Source organism: Lineus longissimus, chromosome 5 (assembly GCF_910592395.1).
Source record: "Lineus longissimus chromosome 5, tnLinLong1.2, whole genome shotgun sequence".
Lineage (NCBI taxonomy): Eukaryota > Metazoa > Nemertea > Pilidiophora > Heteronemertea > Lineidae > Lineus > Lineus longissimus.
In genome coordinates, this window is record NC_088312.1 from 12626050 (window position 1) to 12645873 (window position 19824).

Below are 19824 nucleotides of genomic sequence, written 5' to 3' on the forward strand. Positions count from 1 at the left end.
TCTAATTCAAAAGACAAAATCGCATGTCCTATCTCGGCCACCGTACAGGATGACTATATAGTGGCGTCACCTGTGCTTGTTCTTGCTGCGATTTGGTGAAATCCGAAAAAAAACTGAATGAGAGACGTTTACTCATTTGCATAATATTTAAACTTCGGAACCTAGGAGCGCCACTATCGGTGCTGAGACAAACCAGACTGCAGGGCGACAAATTTTTACCGAAGTCTTTTGGCGGGAAAAAGATACAACCTGAGAAATAGGTTTTTGAATATCGAGAGGCGGAGTGTATTGAAATGAGCATATGGCAGTACAGAGGTCATGGTTCCAGGATGCATCCCAATGTACTCAAATAGTTCTCCTGCGCATGCGGGAATACAGATGACCCATCCTGAGGAACTCTGGGGTGATTTCCTCAGGATGGGATGACCAGGAACTCAACAAATGCACTTGTTTTAAGAAATGACTGGTCATATCTTATTGAATAGTTTAAACCCTTTGTCCTTTGTATGCACATCCACGGTAATGACGGTACTGCCCAATCTCAAATTTCAAATATATCATATATCATTGTGCAGGTGGATAAATGAAAGACAATAGGCATATTATTGTGACCACGCAGTAGACTGTACACACTGACAACATTTTGGGAAACATGTTGGCCAACATGTTGTCCAGGTGCGATGTTATCGAAAATTTGGCCCTGTATACACATGACAACATTCGACAACATGTTGGGCAACTTGTTGTCGAATGTTTCCGAGAAATGAGGATTTTGGAGGGAATATTTTGGAGGGAAATTCATAAACAATGGAAGATTCCAAGAGAAGAAGATGTATTGTCGGTGGCTCTGCCATAATTTTACGTATCCTGATTGAAAGACGGCGAAGTAGACGTAAAGATGAGAAAAGAGTGTGGACAAGACCATGGATTTATATGAGATACCAGCATGGGGCAAATTTTGTAGCTATTTCTAGAATAGCAGCTTTCTTTTTGTTCTTGTCTTTATATTCCCTGGATGTTACATCCCATAAACAGGCACAACTTTCCCATTACTGCAATAAGTTGTTCAACTTCACTCATGTCACTCAGTAACCATTCCTTGCTTGAGGTTGCCATTTTGACTAGATCACATGGCTTAAGGTAGATCATGTGATTTGTGGCCTATTTCTGATTGGATAAAACTCGACAACATCATTAGCATCTCGGCAACAAAATTGATTTTGTATTAAGCTCTGTACACACTGACAACATTTTGGGAAACATGTTGGCCAACATGTTGTCCAGGTGCGATGTTATCGAAAATGTTGGCAGTGTGTACAGTTCGGAAACATTCGGTAACATGTTGGCCAAATGTTGCTCAAATGTTGTCGAAATAATACAAAATCAATTTTGTTGCCGAGATGCTAATGATGTTGTCGAGTTTTATCCAATCAGAAATAGGCCACAAATCACATGATCTACCTTAAGCCATGTGATGTAGTCAAAATGGCAGCCTCAAGCAAGGAATGGTTACTGAGTGAAGTTGAACAACTTATTGCAGTATGAGAAAGTTGTGCCTGTTTATGGGATGTAACATCCAGGGAATATAAAGACAAGAACAAAAAGAAAGCTGCTATTCTAGAAATAGCTACAAAATTTGCCCCATGCTGGTGTCTCATATAAATCCATGGTCTTGTCCACACTCGTTTCTCGGCTGTTATAAAACGCGGATTTTCTCATCTTTACGTCTTCTTCGCCGTCTTTCAATCAGGATACGTAAAATTATGGCAGAGCCACCGACAATACATCTTCTTTTCTTGGAATCTTCGATTGTTTATGAATTTCCCTCAAAAATATTCCCTCAAAAATCCTCATTTCTCGGAAACATTCGACAACAAGTTGCCCAACATGTTGTCGAATGTTGTCATGTGTATACAGGGCAAAATTTTCGATAACATCGCACCTGGACAACATGTTGGCCAACATGTTTCCCAAAATGTTGTCAGTGTGTACAGAGCTTTATTTCGACAACATTTGAGCAACATTTGGCCAACATGTTACCGAATGTTTCCGAATGTTTCCCAACTGTACACACTGCCAACATTTTCGATAACATCGCACCAGGACAACATGTTGGCCAACATGTTTCCCAAAATGTTGTCAGTGTGTACAGAGCTAATGTTCGCTTCCAACCCCCCACCCCCAACAGGCGCGGATCCAGGATTATAGGCAGGAGGGGGTGCAACCTTTGTGAAAAGGGACTGTATATGCTGGCGATGCCCCCACACTGCCATTACCGGTAAATGCGTTTTTTCCTGCCATCTGGGAATGTACGTATTACCACGTATTTCCTAGTTGCAAAAAAGATGAAATTTTATTTGACCACACTGGATTAAGACAACTCCTGCCAGACAACATCACATCCTCAGAAGCAAGACTATTCGCAGATGACTGCTTGATGTTCAAGCTGATAAAGACCTTGGCTGATGCAGAGGCATTACAAAAAGACCTGACCGAATTGGAACTATGGGAGCAGAAATGGCAGATGGCCTTTAATCCAACTAAGTGCTCTGTCATCCGCATCCGTACCAACAAGCGCCAGAAGGTAATTAACTTCCCCTACAAACTACACGGCCACATCCTTGACGAAGAAGAACACAGCAAGTATCTGGGGGTCACGATCAGCAACGACCTCACCTGGACTACGCATGTTAACACAGTGGTAGCCAAGGGTCACCGGACACTAGGGTTTCTAAGAAGGAACTTCTGGCAATGCAACACCCAGGTCAAAACATCAATGTACACAACACTCCTGAGGCCAACACTTGAATACGCAGCCCCAGTATGGGACCCAAACCTCCAAAAAGACATTGCGGCAGTCGAAAAGATCCAGCGTAGTGCAGTCCGTTTTGTAACTAACATATCGCCAAAGAACACCCGGCACAGTAACTACCATCCTAAAGGACCTAAACTGGAACTCCCTAGAACAAAGAAGAAAACAAGCATCCTTGATAGCCCTCTTTAGAATTACCAACAACCTAGTAGACATCTCCCCATCATACCTGAATACAGGCGACACAAGAACAAGAGGGACAAACAAATTTTTCCAAGAGCGATGTGACACCTGCCAAGAGCGCCAATCCTTCTTCCACCGAACCATCCCTATGTGGAACCGTCTCCCAGAAGACATGAGGACGCTGGATAACTTTGAGGCCTTCAAGTCCCAGCTATCCACCCTCCCGAGACTTTAGAGAATTCAGATGATTGTACATAGTTTTTAAACCGCACCGACCAGACGTTTTATCGCTCCGCATGCACACAGCACCATATGATCAATTACGTCCCGAAAGGAACCCGATCATTATAAGGATGAAGATGAAGGATGAAGATGAAGACATTTGGAATCGGTCCAGACTGGTTTATTGAAAAAATCAAGCCTGTTTTAGCTGACCCATAAAGGGAGACTAGAGGCAGCAGTCAAGATAGGCAGGTGTATAGGCAAGATTAAGTCACACGAAATCGCCAATAGGATCTCTCCTAGGCCTATACCTGCCATACCAGTCACTACAAAGTTGGAAAATGGGGTGGATTTCGTAGCGTGAGGCTGGAACTAAAAATTCAAGAGTTATTGGTGCGACTGGTATGGCATGTGTGATAGTACAGGATGCCCTATCATCTCACACCAACCACGACCCCCTTGGATCTTGTTTTTTTCCAGCCATCGTCATTTTAAAACGAACAAAGATGGGAAATGGGGTGGATTTTGGGTGAGGCTGGAACTCAAAATTCGAGTTGTTTATTATAACTCACACAACGGAGTGAGTGTAATGGTTACGTGTATGTATAAAGTGTAAACAAAATTCATATATCCATCATGTCCATCGAATCTGAAAAAATTTGTGCAGACCCATGACAGTTCCGGTTCCGGTACAGTTTGTTGCATTCCATACGGGCCGCGCTTGCCGATCCTGCTTTCACGACGCACCGCAACCACAGTTACCATGATTCCCGTTGTTGACGCAATTATTTCATGACGTCATGAGCCATTGACCAATCACGCAAGTAGATTTATTCACACCGGCGCCACTGTCTTGAAGTGTATCTAAAAATCGTCTGCAAGAACATACAGGACAACAACGTCGGCGGAGACAGTTGTGACCTTTCATTGCAGACGAAGTAAACGTCCTCTTCTTCTCGATTTACGTACTTTACTTCAAAAAAGTCAGTTTTAACACTACTGCACAAATATAGAGTTGTCTTAAAGTTCCATTTGGATAGAGATTTGACGGACTGATTTGGAAATTCATTCCAACCATGCAACTGTTTCAGAAATGAGAAAAAGCTCCTGGGTGTCATGACATGCATGATGTGTCTTGCCTCTGCATTTTTGTACTCGGACATGTCAGAGGGCTTTCAACTTTCATATCATTGAAGAAATAATTCATTCCAATCTACAAGTATATCAATCACATCATTTATTTAAGAATCGTCTGCTAGGACATACAGGACAACGTCGGTGGAGACAGTTGTGACATTTCAATTTTCATTGCATTGAGATTTGACGGACTGATTTGGAAATTCATTCCAATCATGCAACTGTTTCAGAAATGAGAAAAAGCTCCTGGGTGTCATGACATGCATTCAATTATTATTTCACCACAAAGAGCTGCTTCTGTCCGCAGATATGAGACAGCTACCGGGGCCTTATTGTTCAGCGTCTCCAAGGAATTCTATTTTTAGAGTCCAATGGGGGGGGGGGCTTCCCCCCAATGTACTGACTAAAACCTGTCACTTTCAGAGAACGGGGGAGGGGGTTTGGGGGACTCATCCCCCAATGTACTGGCTATATATGTCAGAAGGACAGTTGTGTGAGTTCACTGGAGATTGCTCTTTACATATTATTGGACGTCATGGGAATGGGGTTATTCGCTGACTGAACTGAGTACTACGTTAACATCAAAACTGTTTCCAGCAACCGGTTTCTTGCAACTTCTGCAAAAAGGGAACTTTACGTGGGAGGGTACGCACCCCCTGTACCCCCCTCCCCATGGATCCGCCCTTGCCCCAAGCACGGGTTGGCCACCCAAACATGCTTAACTTTACTCATTCGTCTTACGCAGTACAAATTACTCCCGCCAAATTTCCCGCCCACCAGCCTGGTTTACCTTAGCATCGATAGTGGCGCTCCTCAGTTCCGACGTTCATACAATATGCAAATGAGTAAGCCTTCCTCATTTAGTTTTTCCGGATTTCACCAAATCGCTAGAAGAAATCCGACATCCCTCGATGTGTAAATCGAGGATGTAACAAATCGCAGTCCATGTGTATTGTTTTGACAGAAAAGTCCACTTAGGAAGCTTCTTTTTCTACGAGGTGATCGAGCGATTTATTGTATGTCGATGTTCATTAAAGTACACGTTAGTTGGGTTTCTATTTGAAATTGATGTAAGACCGCGCAGAAAAGTGCAGATGAAAGAAAATACTCGGAATTGAATGGACTTGAATCAATGAATTGAATGGTTAAAGTTTTAAAGGGACAGTATTAGGCCTAGGTGGCAGCTAGGCAGGCAAGATATAGTTACACAAAGTCGCCAATAGGGGTCTCTCGAAATGATTGACGCTGTACCACAAGGAATAAATTTAGTGCTGAATCTGAAATGACACAGGGTCCTTACTATGTAGGCCTATATTACTAGTCACCTGAAGATGGCCAAATAAGCCCCTCTGCTCCTGCCTATAACCCCCCTTTAAGTATCATCCCATTTAATTACTTAGGGCAGGCCTATTCATTGGTAAAAAATTCATGCCTGTGCCGCTATATGACCACTGTGACAAGAATTTTTAAAAATCCACCTAGGGCCCAGCACTGACTCAGAAGAAGAGTTAATACGGAGCCTATACAATATTTTTATCCTCTCTTTTTCAGTCTTAAGTCCAGCGATTGGCTCTCATCACAAACATGTCGGGTACTGGTATATCAAGCCTCTTGAAGTACAGGTTTCAGCCTAATGCAAAGACTCAAAATAAACTGCAGCCAGCCGGCACTGACTCGTCCCAAAGTAGCAAGAACGCCTCAAGTCCGAGTACTTCCACGCCACGTCAAAAAGATCCTTGCAGTAAATCCTCCAGGAATATATTCGATGGTACAAACACTTCTTCCTTCCAGTTCCAGGAATGTTTCTTTTTAAATTTGGTGACATTGTCTAGTTTGTGTTGACACTCTGTCAACAGTGTTCTCCCCTAAGCCATTTGTCAGGGCCTCCCACCCTACCTTGATTGAAAGAGCCACCATACCTTGCTCTGGAGCTTGGTAAAGGGTTGCTATAGGGCCACCCTACCTTAAAATTAATTGCTGGCCATCCTTCCTTGTGTTCCGCACCGACAAAACTTCTTGAATGTCAAGGGTACCACCCTTCCTCAGAAGACCCTTTGTCAAGCCTTATTTGGAAAGGAAATGCCATACTGCACATGGTTTACAAAGCAGGTTTACAATCCTGCAAACTTGCTTGCTTGTAAAAGTATAAGGGATAGCATTTGTCGTTTCCAAAGTCCTCCAAAGTAGAGAGGTTCTACTCTGACTGGCCTCTCATTTACATTTACATGAGTTTAAAATCCTAACAGTTGTCTACAAATGTTATCGCCAACTGGCCCCGAAATATCTGGAGGAACTGTTAGTGCCGTACGCACCAAAGCGTGCACTTAGATCTGCGGACAAGAACCTTCTCGTCACCCCACGGTTCCAAAGCTCGAGTTTTGGCGGGAGAGCTTTCAGCTCAGCGGCCGCATTGGCTTGGAACTCTCTCGGCCAAGGCCTACGCCAGGAGGACACTCTGAACAAGTTCAGGAAGGCTCTAAAAACTGAGCTTTTCAGAAAACATTTCTAATGACTGTCAACTATAGTGGGGAGCGCTTTTGAACATTTTCAAATGGAAACAGCGCTTTATAAATTTAACTTTATTAACTTTATTATTATTACATTTTTTGGGACACCCCCTGCTTTTCTTAAATTGGCCTCATTTCACCTTCAGTTAATTGCCTTTGCCCCCCAAAAATCTTTAACATGAAAAATCCGTCTTTTTGGCACAAACAAGAGACTAACTTGGTGTGTGATGTCATTTTATTAAGGTGTTGAGGAGTAGTTTTGACCAATCTCCATAAAAGTTGGGTTGGTTAGAAGCCTGATATTTTTTTGTTGTTATTCTCACCACCTTTGAAGTTGGGTGTACCTTTGACGGTATGCCCATTTGGTACAATGTAATGTCCGGTGTAATCGCGGAGCCTACATGTAAGACTGTGCATCTGTAAATCGTCTTTTGCAGACTTAAAAACCTCAATACCTGACGCGCCGGACGTCCAGCCAAGTCCTCTGAAGAAGAAGACCACGTTGGTGCAGGGGAGGAAGGGTCCTGTTCTCTCCGGTGATGAGGAAGCAGGAGAGAGCGATGGACCGTGGCTCTCGAAGGAAATGGGGACCAAATCAAATGGAGTTGCCAAAACCAATAAAACAAAGTAAGTGAATGAGAGTGGAAATCTAAAAATGGTTGTTTTGTGACGCTTAAAATTCTCAATAAAAGCTTTTCTCAAAGCGCTTTACAAATAGAACACTTGTTGCTAATGCAAGGTATACACTCGAGTTGAACCTTTGAAAGACCAAGGGGTTCAAACCCATGAACCTTGGATCGGGAGAATTAGTTTGACGCCTTAAGCCAGTATACAGTCTGGTTTCCTTCTAACAGTATAAAGAGAAATAAGCTGTTATTGTGTTAAGCCTTAGATGGTTTCGATAAATTCAAATCAAATCAGTGTTCTCTGCAGCATTACAAAAACAGGAGGAGCATCCCTCTTTTTAAAGATTTTCCCCCTCGGCCTTAAATTTCTGATTTGTTAATGGTTGTCAACCAGGAGCAACCCTCCTTAATCTCACTGCCACCCATCTTACGATGCCCACCAATGATTTCAATCAAAATCGACCTTTTCCACCCCTCTTAGAAAAAAGTCCAATGGAGAGCGCTGTAAAAAAAGCTTGTTAAAGTTAAAGTTTAGGCTTTATAGTCTGATATCAACTTCGATATAGGTTATCATCCAACTTTACACTTTAACCCCGGTATGTCCTGAAACCTTTCAGTAGACCACAGATGAGCTGCTCAACCAGCGCTACAAACTGAGCATTTCTGACCGGTACCCATTTATACACCTCGGTGCAGAGAGGCAAGTGAGACAAAGAGACCTGCCTACAGTCTCACACCGACAGTGGGATTGAACCCGGGACCTCTTGACAGCTAGTCGAGAGTCACAGCCACTACACCGCAGCGGCTCCTTGTGCCTTTATTATCAGAATTTTGTTAATTTTAGGAAACGGAAGCGGCAGCCAGTGGTGGAAAGTGAGAGTGACCTCTCCTTTGATGAAGACGAGGAGGACCCGTTTGCCAACAGTAAGTTTGCTGGAGCGACTTTGAAATTCACGGCCACGTCCCCTTTCTGTTTTAATGTCGGGCACATCATGGAGATAGTTGCAGTCTTTCAACTAGTGAGGACAAAATGCTCATACAGCCCTTCATTTTCTGGTTAATGATCAGGGATCGAGCTAGTCTTTCTTACTCGGGAGTCGAACTAAAGTCTTGACAAAATCTCAGGAGTTCTGTAACAGATTTCTAAGTTAACAGTTTCAAATATGAGGGTCCTGGGCCAAGTTTCATGCTTCAAAAGACACTTTTCGGGGGTTGATCTCGAGCCCTGAATGTTGGCATGCTATAGCTCTTGAGAAAGTACGACCGCTGCTTCAACGAATTCACTTGGTCTTTATCAAAAGGAGACTATACTGCCTACTGGTAGATGTAGGTTGGAGCCTGGTGATATACAGATGTTGGAACAAAATTACTGGTTGTGCATGCAAATGAATGAGCACTGTAGCAAATATCTGGTGTGCCCATGCCTAACCCGTTACTGAATCCCCAAATCTGAAAAAAATTCAACTTTCCATCAATCATGGCGTAGATTCAAAGTCTGCAAAGGAGTATTGCACCCCTACCTCCTGCCTATAGCCCCTTAAAAATACCGAACATTTTACATGATGTTTTTTTTTTCAGATGATTTGTTGAATAACGGCTTCCCAAATTGGATCAAAGATGAGGCCCACTTTAAGGAAAATGTGTTGAAACTAAAGAACTGCTTCCCAGGAAAAGCTGAAGCCTTGATTGAAAAAGCCATAAAACGGAGCAGGAATTTCTTTGATGCTGAAAATTACGTCATCAAGAAAACAGACATTGACCATGGTGAGAGGTTTTAGCTTATTGTTTTTTGATTAAGGAAATCATAACTGCTATAACATACAAACTGTTTTTATTTTGATATTACAAGTATAACTTGCAATACTGTTGGACTTGAGTGAAAAATGCCAAAACAATTGGAAAATTTACGGTGAATATAATTGTCATTTCTATTGGCTCTGGTGAAAAGTCATTTCATTAGTTCTCTTCTCGTTGGTACTGCCATTTGTATGTAATTATTGGCATTGGTTGGTGTGAATGTCTTTCCTTTTGCATGTGCCAAACCCCTCTCTTTGTTTACAAATCGGGGACGGCTTTCAGGGTGTTGTTTTAGTCTCGTCTCAATACATTCCTGTTTTTTCTTCATTGTTTCCATCAACCTGTTTGCCTCTATTTGGCCCTCATTTCTTCTTCTGCATTTGGAGGCCTCCATTTCAAAACTTGAAACTTCAATGGGTTTAAAACTTTAGGACAGTTCTGTTATGCTTTATAGCAAATATCAGCAGATCGGAATCTTATAGCTGTAAACTACTTTCCTATGGGACATCCCACAGAATTACTAAGCTCAATATAGCTTGCTGGGACTTCCCACTGCGTTTAATAGTAAGCTCAATGCAGCTTTCTACAATGTCTTTGTGGTAATGATTTCAACATGCTCAAACAAGCTTTGCATCATGCGTTTGCCTTCACTGCATCGTGACGCCATGAGACCGGTATTTTGGGTCAACCTAAACAGTGCCCACCAGGTTTAAAGCAATTTTAAAATTCATTAAAAAAATCTAATGATCATAAACGAAATAAGCAGGACATTTTTCACATTTCCTGAACGTTTCATGAAATTTTTGTGCTGGATTAGCGAGTTGTTGTCTAAAACACCCAGTCGGTGGCCATGTTGGTTTTCGTCTTGGAGGAAAGGATAGGGCTTCCAAATATTACAGGAGCCTTGTGATTTTAGACAACAGATGTGTTTTATGGTGTAATTATTATGTTTATGGCTACTAAATTTTATTTTGATGACTATTTACCTGACTTTAAACCTGGTGGATGCTGCTAGCGCTTGTGGACGCTGTTTGGGATGACCGGGTATTTTAGCCTACCATAGCATGTTGCTATTAATGACACACCGGACTAAAATAAAAAAGTGTTTTAAAAGCCCTGTTTGATTCAAGTTACCATTTCATGTCTAACGACTTCCTTTTCAGTGTGGAGACAGAGAGGCAAACCCAGACAAATTCTTTCCTCTTCAGCCGCCACTCCATCTGAGACTAGCTCAGTGTCTTCGCTAACTGTACCTCCCATGCAGCAACCCTCTCAGCAGGCACTGGAACCTTCACCTCCAATCAGCCAAATCCCCAGCCATCATCAGACAAGATTAGACACAAAAAAGCGAACCATTATAAATTTGCCAGCTGTTACTTTTCAAAATGAGAGCTCTACACCTCTGACCGGACAATCTTCAAGTCATCAGCAGGCGGGAGTGGCCACAAATAATCAAACAGTGCCAATAATTTCTTGTCCAAAACAGAGTAGAACACCCGAGACTGGGCAATTCCTGAGTCGGCTTCAGATGATATTTGCTACAAAAAATCAAAAAGTGCTCTTGCCATGTGTTTCTCCTCAAGATACCATTGACTCCTTAAGTGATGTTTCGTCTGATTTGCATACAAGGCCTAAACGAGTCAAGGAGAGACTGTGTTGTTCATTTTTAGAAGAGTCGCCAGATGTCTTGTCTATAAAGGAGAAAACTGCAACTGTAGGTCTGACTTCGAGGCCTGCTGCACCCAAGACAAGTTTAGTCATGATAACCCAGCAAGCAGAATCAGCTACCGCACTGTTACCTTTTTTCTCATCTCAAACCGCGAGTACATCATCCACTGATCAGGCATTGAAGCCTGCTACCACACCCATGACAGGTCCTATGAAAAGCCAGGGACCTTCTTCATCAGCTGCAAAGTCACCATTTCTCTCACCTGAAACAGAGAAAACTTCATCCAAATTCAAGACTTCGATTTCGAGGCCTGCTACACCCAAGACAGGTCCTGTCAAAAAGAAGGGAGCGGCTTCAACTGGTGCACAGTTACCCTCTGTCATGCCTCCAGAAGATGCTATCATGTCAACTCCCAAGAAAAGTCCTGTCAAAAGGCAGAGAACATCAACAAGTGCAGAGCCTTTCTCTCTTTTGTCTCAAGAAGACTCTACCTCGTCTGGTACACTCAAATTAAATCAAGCTAAAAGGCAGCGATCTTCATTGACTGGTGCACAGATGCCCACTGTCTCGCAAGAAAGAGATCTTGCCTCAACAACTGCTCCAATACTTAATAGATCCAAGAGAGGTCCTACCAAAAAGCAGCGAATGTTATCATCTGATGCGCAGTCTCCCAAAGACTGTACATGGTCTTGTAGGACACCAAATGCAAGTCCAGCTAAAAGGCAGCAAATACCCTCACTGAAGGCAAGTCCAGCCAAAAAGCAGCCAACATCAGCACCCAAGACAATACCAGCCAAAAAGCAGCCAACATCAACACCCAAGACAATACCAGCCAAAAAGCAGTCCACATCAACACCCAAGTTCCAGAAAATTGCACCCAAAAAGCATTTCTCTGGCCAGATTCAGCAACAGAGGCAGCAGTTGCAACATTGTGTCCATAGTGGTCTACGAGCAACAACATCAACCCCGCAAATGCTCTCATCTGCTTCATATCACAGTCCGAGACCCTCGCACAATCTGCCTCCACAGAACCAGCAGTTTCAGCATCATATCCAACAAGGCACCATATCAACATTATCGCGCCATGAGACGCCCTTGCGTTATCAATATCAAGCAAAAACACTGACCAGAGAAAGTAGGTCTGGAGTGCGTACATCAACCCAATCGTCTGTTCCTACACCTGTGCACCCGGTACTATCTCCAGGTCAGAGCGTAGGATGCACACTGGGCACATCAAGGCAAGTTCATCAGGTTTTTCTTTGGCACGATCGTGTTGACATTTCTCCAATTCAAACAACAATTGCTGTGTACAGACGGGACCCGACACCGTACACGGTACCAACAACATCTGCGCAGTCCTCCGACACTGCAATAAGAAGTAGCCAACAACAGTTTTCAAATGCTGCATCAGTGAGCACCCCACATGTTCGTCTAGGAGTGAATTGTACCCGCCTGGGAAGTGAGCAACCTCAGTCCAACGCTTGTAAGGGGTCGTATCCTTGGCCTGTGTCATCACCACAAGTTCCTGAGGTAAAGGATCCAAGTTCGAGCACCCTCTCCACAGTTCCAAAAACAGCACATTTACTGCCAACACAGATGCAGTATCTGAGTCCACAAACAGGATTTCCTAACGCACATCACTCCCTGAACAGTGCACGGATACAGATGTTCAAGAGTCGAACAGTATCGCCATCGCTGAGGAATTATCAATCTTCGCTGACAGGATTTACCAACTTGCGGAGTGAAAGACCCCAATCAAGTGTCTCCAGGGTTCTGCTTCCGAGTCCCAAAAGAACTTTGCCGTGGCCAAGTCAATTTTTGGAGAGTCCGCAATCGAGATTCAATAAATTGACGTGGCAGTTTCCAAATGTTACCGAATCGCTGCTACTAGAAGCTGTGAAGGCCACACATACGTACAACTATGCGATTGACTATGTGTTGAGTCATCATTGCGACTTGACTAAAGACCACACTGGTCAGTGATGCCATCGTCTTTTATTTTCTCCTGCATGCTCGTACCTTCCTTCACAACCACAGCGTTTTCCCGACTTTTTATTTGTATGTGTTGGACCGATGTCATCGGCATCAATTTTGTTGTTAGATACTTTTTTATTTTCACCATGTCATGAACTTTAGGTCTTCAAAAAAAAATTAAATTTTTGCGATTGCTAGGAGGTGCTGTTTTTTACCATGTTGGCCAAATACATTCAAAACGCTCGAAGGAAGACACTGTTTCATTTCTTTTATTATTCAGTTTCATTGTTACTGCATTTATCATCACCGCTTTTAGGACTTGAGGTAGACGAATTATTGTTGAACTGAATTTCAAGAAGCTTTGAAAATATTTCAATATTATTCTTGTGCTTGCATTCAGCATGTTGAGGCATGCCCTAACTGCATGACCAATCTTTGGCTTGGCTTTGTTCCTTGTAATGTTAGTTTCTCTTTTGCTCAGTTTGTTGCTGATTTTGATTTGTTTATTGTCAATCTTGAGTTGAGAATGCTCTACATAAAAAAAAATTGTGTTTTTCAGAGCCGGTAACTTGTTCAAAAATTTGAAAATTGAACCAGAAAATTTCTAATTGTGTTAAAATGTACTACATGTAAATTAGATTTCAGCAGTGCCACTGTGTAGACAGACAGTTATACAATTACTGTAAATGCCAAGTTTCAGCAAATATGCATGCATAATATCTGCAGTGCAGCATTCTGTATTTTCCAGTAGATCCAGTGAACACTAACGGTGTGCTCCTTTAACATGTTTATCTCTTTGAGTGCCCATCGATTTTCGCGATTTGCTCCTAGTGCCCATGAGCGGGAATACACCCGGGAAGCACATCGGGGAAATCCCAACTACGATCGTTAGGCACTGCTTCACGGCGATTATGAGGACATCTACTGTTCTGGTGATGAATATACGAAAATTCGGAAAGTTCCGTCGTGGGCACTTGGAGGATAAGACGCAAAATCGGACTTTTCCGTAAAGGGCACTCAAAGACACCTGCGCTGTCTTTCCTGTGCAACAATGCATTGATGCAGATGTCACTGCCTAACCTTACCTTCCAGCCTCCATACTACCCATCGTGTACAGCCCTCCGAGTCAGGTCAGTTGGCTGACTGAAACCGTCACAGCTCGAATACAGAACCTTGCCGCTCACTTCCCGACCCAGTCCCGCGTCTTTCTAGAGCAAGCAGTCAAGACCTGTTATTCCTTTAATGCAGCCGTTGATTACGTCATTTCACATTATTGTGACTCGTCAAGTGAGCACAGTTTAGGTATCCGCCGTTCAAGTTGCATTTTTTCCCGCTACTATTAACATGATTCTTGGTATCCTTTCTGTCGAGGGAGATCCTTGTAAATCTTCAGCATGCTAGTTACGGTTCTTTTGCTTTACTAATTCTTTTCTTGTTGAATGTTTTTCCCAGCTAGGTAACCCGACAAAAAAAACAGCCGTGATAATACAGTAGAACCTCTCTATTAAGGACACCCTCAGGACTTACAAGTGATGTCGTTAATAGAGGGGTGTCCTGATCAGGGAGGTCAAATTGAATGGAAACCACCACTTTGGGACCAAAACTAGTGTCCTTGATATAGAGGTTGTCCTTAGTAGAGAGGTGTCCGCTAAGGGAGGTTCCACTGTACTTATCAAGCTCTGTATTCCATTCTGCATAGTCAGCTGTTGCAAGTTTGGCATCTGAAGTTATCTTGTTTCTTAATCTTATATTATTCTTCTTTCGTTATTGTTTGACAAATTTTGTGGTCAACTTGGTGCAGAATTATAAAATGACTGGTTAAACATGTAAAATGAGTGTGATTTAGGTCTTCCAATAGGTCATTATCACCAACCAAAGCTGAATCTCCTTGACATTTCCCAACAATCAGTGTGACCGCTACCGGATCTGACTCTCTTTTTAGCTCACCTCTTAGCAGAGGTGAGCTTATCCCATACCGTGGCGTCCGTCGTCCGTCGTCGTCGTCGTCGTCGTCGTCGTCGTCGTCGTCCGTCGTCCGTTAGCAGGGCACGTTTCGTAACTGTTAGAGCTATTGAGTTGAAACTTGGTACACATGTACCCTTATGTAATGACACCTGGGAGACCAAGTTTCGGTCCGATTCGTTTCATGGTTTGGCCACCAGGGGGCCAAACGTTAAAAGTGAAAATATGCAATATCTCCCTTAATAGTAGTCGGGAAATTTTGAAAAAAATATGGTAGGTACTTCTAGCAAAGGTGCATCATATATCCTCCGGGTTTTTGATTTTACCTCCTTTTCAAGGTCACAAAGGTCAAATGGTGTAAATTGGCCGTTAGGATGTAACGATGGCACGTTTCTAAACTGCAATGACTATTGATACCAAATTTGATACACATTTACCCCTTAGTCAGGTGATCTCAGGGACCGAAGTTTGGTCTAATATGATTCACCACTTGACCACCAGGGGGCAAAATCCAAAAACCTTAAAAATGTGATTATTCCCTAACTTCTTGCCCGATTGCCACCAATTTGATATCATGGGTACATCTAACCACCATACAGTATATGTCACACAGGTTTTTAATTTGACCTTCTTGTCAAGGTCACAGAGGTCAAATGGCCTAAATACGCCGTCAGGCCGTAACTATGGCACGTTTCTTAACTGCAGTGACTATTGATCACAAATTAAGTACGCATGTACCCCTTGGTCAGGTGATCTCAGGTACCGAAGTTTGGTGCGATCTGATTTGCCGTTTGGCCTCCAGGGAGGGGGCCAAATCCTAAATTCTTCAAAATGCCATTATTCCTAGTAATGACTTGCCCGATTGGCACCAATTTTATATCATAGGTACATCTAATTCTAACAACCATTCAATGTGTCACCCGGGTCTTCTTTGATTTGACCTACTTTTCAAGGTCACAGAGGTCGAATGTACTGTAAATTGGCCATTTTGGGGAAATTGTAATTGCTTGGACCTACATCAAACCTAACACTACATGACACAAGACCATGCTCTTTATCCATCTTTCCTCCACATGAGGTGAGCACAATGGCCCTGGCCATTTCATTATAGGTTTTTAACAGTAAATAGCAGTCTTGAATTTTCTTAATGTTCAAGTCTGATTTCTTTGTGAAAAGTATTTTCTTGGTTAGTATTGCTCAATTGTCAGAATTTCACATAAAATTTCTGTTTCGTGTAGATTTTTTTATCAGCTAGGACGATGTATTCTATCTATTTGAATCAACTGTAAGGCATATATACTGTACAGTAGAACCTCTCTATTAAGGACACCCTTGGGACTGACAAGTGTCCTTAATGGAGAGGTGTCCTGACTAGAAAGGTCAAATTGAATGGAAACAACCAATTTAGGTCCAAAACTGGTGTCCTTAATAGAGAGGTTGTCCTTAATTATAGAGAGGTGTCCACTAAGGGAGGTTCCACTGTATTTCCAGGTAGCTCGCAGCAGGCCGCATCTCAAGAAAGTGACGACTGTGTGATTCGATTTCCTGCTAAGAAGCGTGCCAGAGTTCTGGTCTCTGATGACAGTTTTAACGCAGATGCCTGTGATGCGTTTGATGATGATGATGATGATGATGATGATGATGATGGCCAGGGGAGTTCAAGCAACAAACCTGATAAACAGACGATTACAGCTCGGGTGGGCTTCCTACAGGAGGCGTTTCCAGATCATTCTCCAAAAGTGAGTGGTAGTAAAGGTTATGGAGAATTGAATCTCCTGTCCAGAAATTATTGTTGAATAATCAAATAAGAAAAGTACCATGTGGAAGTGATAAGATGAATAAAAAAACAGTAATTTTGGCTATACATGACATCTAAAACGCATTTTCAGCTCTATAGCATTTTCAAAGAATGACGAATAAAATGATAGAATTGTGAAATATCATTTCATATTGCCGTGTTCAAAACATTTTGGATGTGTAAACTGAACTCGGTGATGTCATGATTGTTTTTCTGAAAACCAAACTCGTAACCAGGTTATGTGTTCATCTCGCATAATTAGGTTATGTGTTCATTTCGCAAGACGCTTAATCCTGCACTTGCGCACGCTCTCTCAACCAAGGTGTATTATAGTGGGTACCGTTAAAAATAATCGAAAAGTATTGAATTAGCTCTGTATGAGCAGTTCTGTGAGATTCAGGAGAGACTGGGCATTAAATGTCTTGTGTGGGAACCAAGTTAAAGAAAATTAAGTGAAAGTTCCATGACAAGTGCTTTTGCTCTCATCAATCAAAGTTTCCAATCAACCTTGTTGATGCACTTTAACGTTTGAGCCCTGGACGGTTTTTGCCCACGCAGTGCCCAAGTCCCGGGCGATATTTTCGACAGTGAAAGTACACATGAGGAATCCCGATTAACGCTCAATATGCCATCTTTGAACAACTCTATACACTGAATATTGTCTGCTGATCGAGCTGCTTCAGGTAGAATGGCCGCAGATGGCGTGGCGATCGCTTGGGATTGTTAATCGACGATGTTTCTTTGACTATTGAGCCTGCTGAGATATTTCGGCCATAGGAGATTTGAACATAAACACCCTGCCGAGATATCTCGGCCGCAGGGCTGAAAGAGTTGATAAAACTCATTGTCTTTTGGGCAATATCATTAACTTATCAGTTAAAAAAGCAAACAAAATCTGATATAGACATGGTCGTTTTCAGAAATTAGAAGAGGTGTTAGCATCATGTGATTATTCGGTGGAGGACGCCACAACGACACTCAGTACATTCCAAGATGATGATCTCCCAGATATAAAAAGAGCAAGGAGTCTACAGGAGATGAAACATCATGAAAAGAAGAACAAAAGTATGTGATGTGGTTGTTTAGGGCCTATATGTTGTGCTCATAAAATTTGATTTATTCTGTCGATTTCCTTTGAAAAATCCCTGCCTGTGTTCCAGTAGAGGCGTGAGCTAGTATGAAGAGATAGAGTTCAAACTCCTTTGCTTTATTTGTGTGGCTGAAAAACATCTGTCAAAGTCAGGTATTCATCGTATTGGTCATAAGTATGTATATGTACACATTGTCCATGTGCTCTAGGAGAGGTGTGTACTAAATAATAATAAATAATAAAATACCAGATATTATAGTGCTTCGATCATGCATTGCATGCTCCGAAGCACTTTACATAAAAGTTAAAGGATTATGTATATATTATTTAAAAGAAAATAGGAAACATTGATGATAAAAGATTATATAAAACAGTAGGCCTAGATGAGGAGATAAAAAAAAATATAAACACAAGTAAGAGCGACTGTCCAATAAAATATGTCTAAAGAATTGACTAGATACCATAGGTGTTCTTAAAAAGAAAAGTTTTCAAAGTACGTTTAAAAGGTCCTATGTCGTGAATATCTTTTAAGTAAGATGAAAGGGAGTTCCACAGTTTTGGGCCAGCCACCCGGAAAGACCTGTCGCCATACAGCTTTGTTTTGGACCGTGGAACAGATAAAACAACGGAGTTGGAAGATCGTAATGATCTGGTTGGTTTTAAAATGTCGATCATGTCGATGATGTAACCAGGTGCCTGATGATGTATGGCACGGAAAGTGTGTAAAATCAGTTTAAAATCCGGTATTTTGGAGTTGTTCAAGTGTATTGTGCTGAAAAATTGGGATGGAGATTGCAAGAATAGTTTTTGATTGAAAAAACTTGAAGAAGTTCTGTTATGCGCCAAAATAAAAAATCGTGAATATTTCAATTTTTTTGAAATTTTTAGTAATCGCAAAAATGAAGTCGCACAGTAATTGAGAATTTTACAGTATGTGGGGTATTTTAGGGTTTGCATCCATGCTTTGAGTCGGATTGATATGAGTTTAAGGGGGCATGTGTTTCATGGAGTTTCTGATAAAATAATAAAACAAACATAAACATAAAGCACTGAGTACATAATCAACATCTTTCGTTGCCAGATCGACAAGGCAGAAGTAATGCAGATGGCGACATGCTGAGTGACTGTGATTTTGAAGTAGACGAAGATGAGGACTTCGATAGTGAGGAGAGCGACTTGGAGGTATGTTCATGGCTTGTAGCTCAGAGTGAGACACTTAAAGGATGATCGCATTAAATGTTCAGCAGATAGTTTAGACAATATTCATATTAAGGCTGTGGCAGATAGCAATTGATGCACCCTGAAATCAAAATCAGCTCTTTAATCAGGTTTTTCTATCCTATCATCTATCTTATCTATTTATATTCTATAATCCTAGTACAGTAGAACAACTCTATGAATAAGGACACCCTCAGGACTGACAAGTGCTGTCCTTAATAGAGAGGTGTCCTGATTAGAGAGGTCAAATTGAATGGAAGCAACCAATACCAAAACTAGTGTCTTAAATAAAGAGGTTGTCCTTAATAGAGTGGTGTCCGCTAAGAGAGGTTCTACTCTTATTTCTTTGTCTTCTAGGATGTTGTTGAGGAACACCCAGTGCGTCGACGAATCCTGGCCTTCTTCAACGATTCCACCCAGCAAGAGTGCTCTGCAGTACCTGGTTGCTCAATCAAGAAAGTAGATGTGATAATAGGTCTTCGTCCTTTTGAAAACTGGGCCGATTTGGTGAGTTCTTCTGTTAAAGGAGTAGACCGTTCGTAATTGCAGGTGGTCCAGTTAAATAGAAATCCACTAATACGCAATGCCGTAGTGCAGTTATTATGAATACGAATATGTTGACACTGGGTATGTCTACACAACAGCAATGTTGAAATTTATGTTTAGTATGTTTTTACGCAATTTGAAGTTTTCAAAATCAATTGCAAGTTCGAAATCTTAAACGAACGGTGTGGGCCTTATGTTTGATTTTTTTGGCTATGTCTTATAGGATATGAGAGTTTACGCTGTTTCCCTAGTCCTATGAGGAATTCAACTTGCTCTGGCATTG

At 41.9% G+C, this 19824-nt stretch overlaps 1 protein-coding gene across 2 annotated transcripts in view; it reads left to right on the top strand.

The window, feature by feature from the left end:
* Positions 1-5283: 5283 nt before the first annotated feature.
* Positions 5284-19824, top strand: part of LOC135488771 (SWI/SNF-related matrix-associated actin-dependent regulator of chromatin subfamily A containing DEAD/H box 1B-like) — a 28976-nt gene continuing 14435 nt past the window's right edge. The window contains exons 1-9 of one of the 2 annotated variants that reach the window (XM_064773568.1): positions 5284-5352; positions 5906-6122; positions 7299-7488; positions 8332-8411; positions 9066-9251; positions 16381-16628; positions 17608-17752; positions 18859-18959; positions 19353-19502. In XM_064773568.1, coding sequence (XP_064629638.1) covers positions 5939-6122; positions 7299-7488; positions 8332-8411; positions 9066-9251; positions 16381-16628; positions 17608-17752; positions 18859-18959; positions 19353-19502 — 1284 coding nt within the window. In that variant the 5' untranslated portion in view covers positions 5284-5352; positions 5906-5938. Of the gene's footprint in view, positions 5371-5905; positions 6123-7298; positions 7489-8331; positions 8412-9065; positions 9252-16380; positions 16629-17607; positions 17753-18858; positions 18960-19352; positions 19503-19824 lie in introns of both variants that reach the window. The other variant, XM_064773569.1, reaches the window with a different exon arrangement.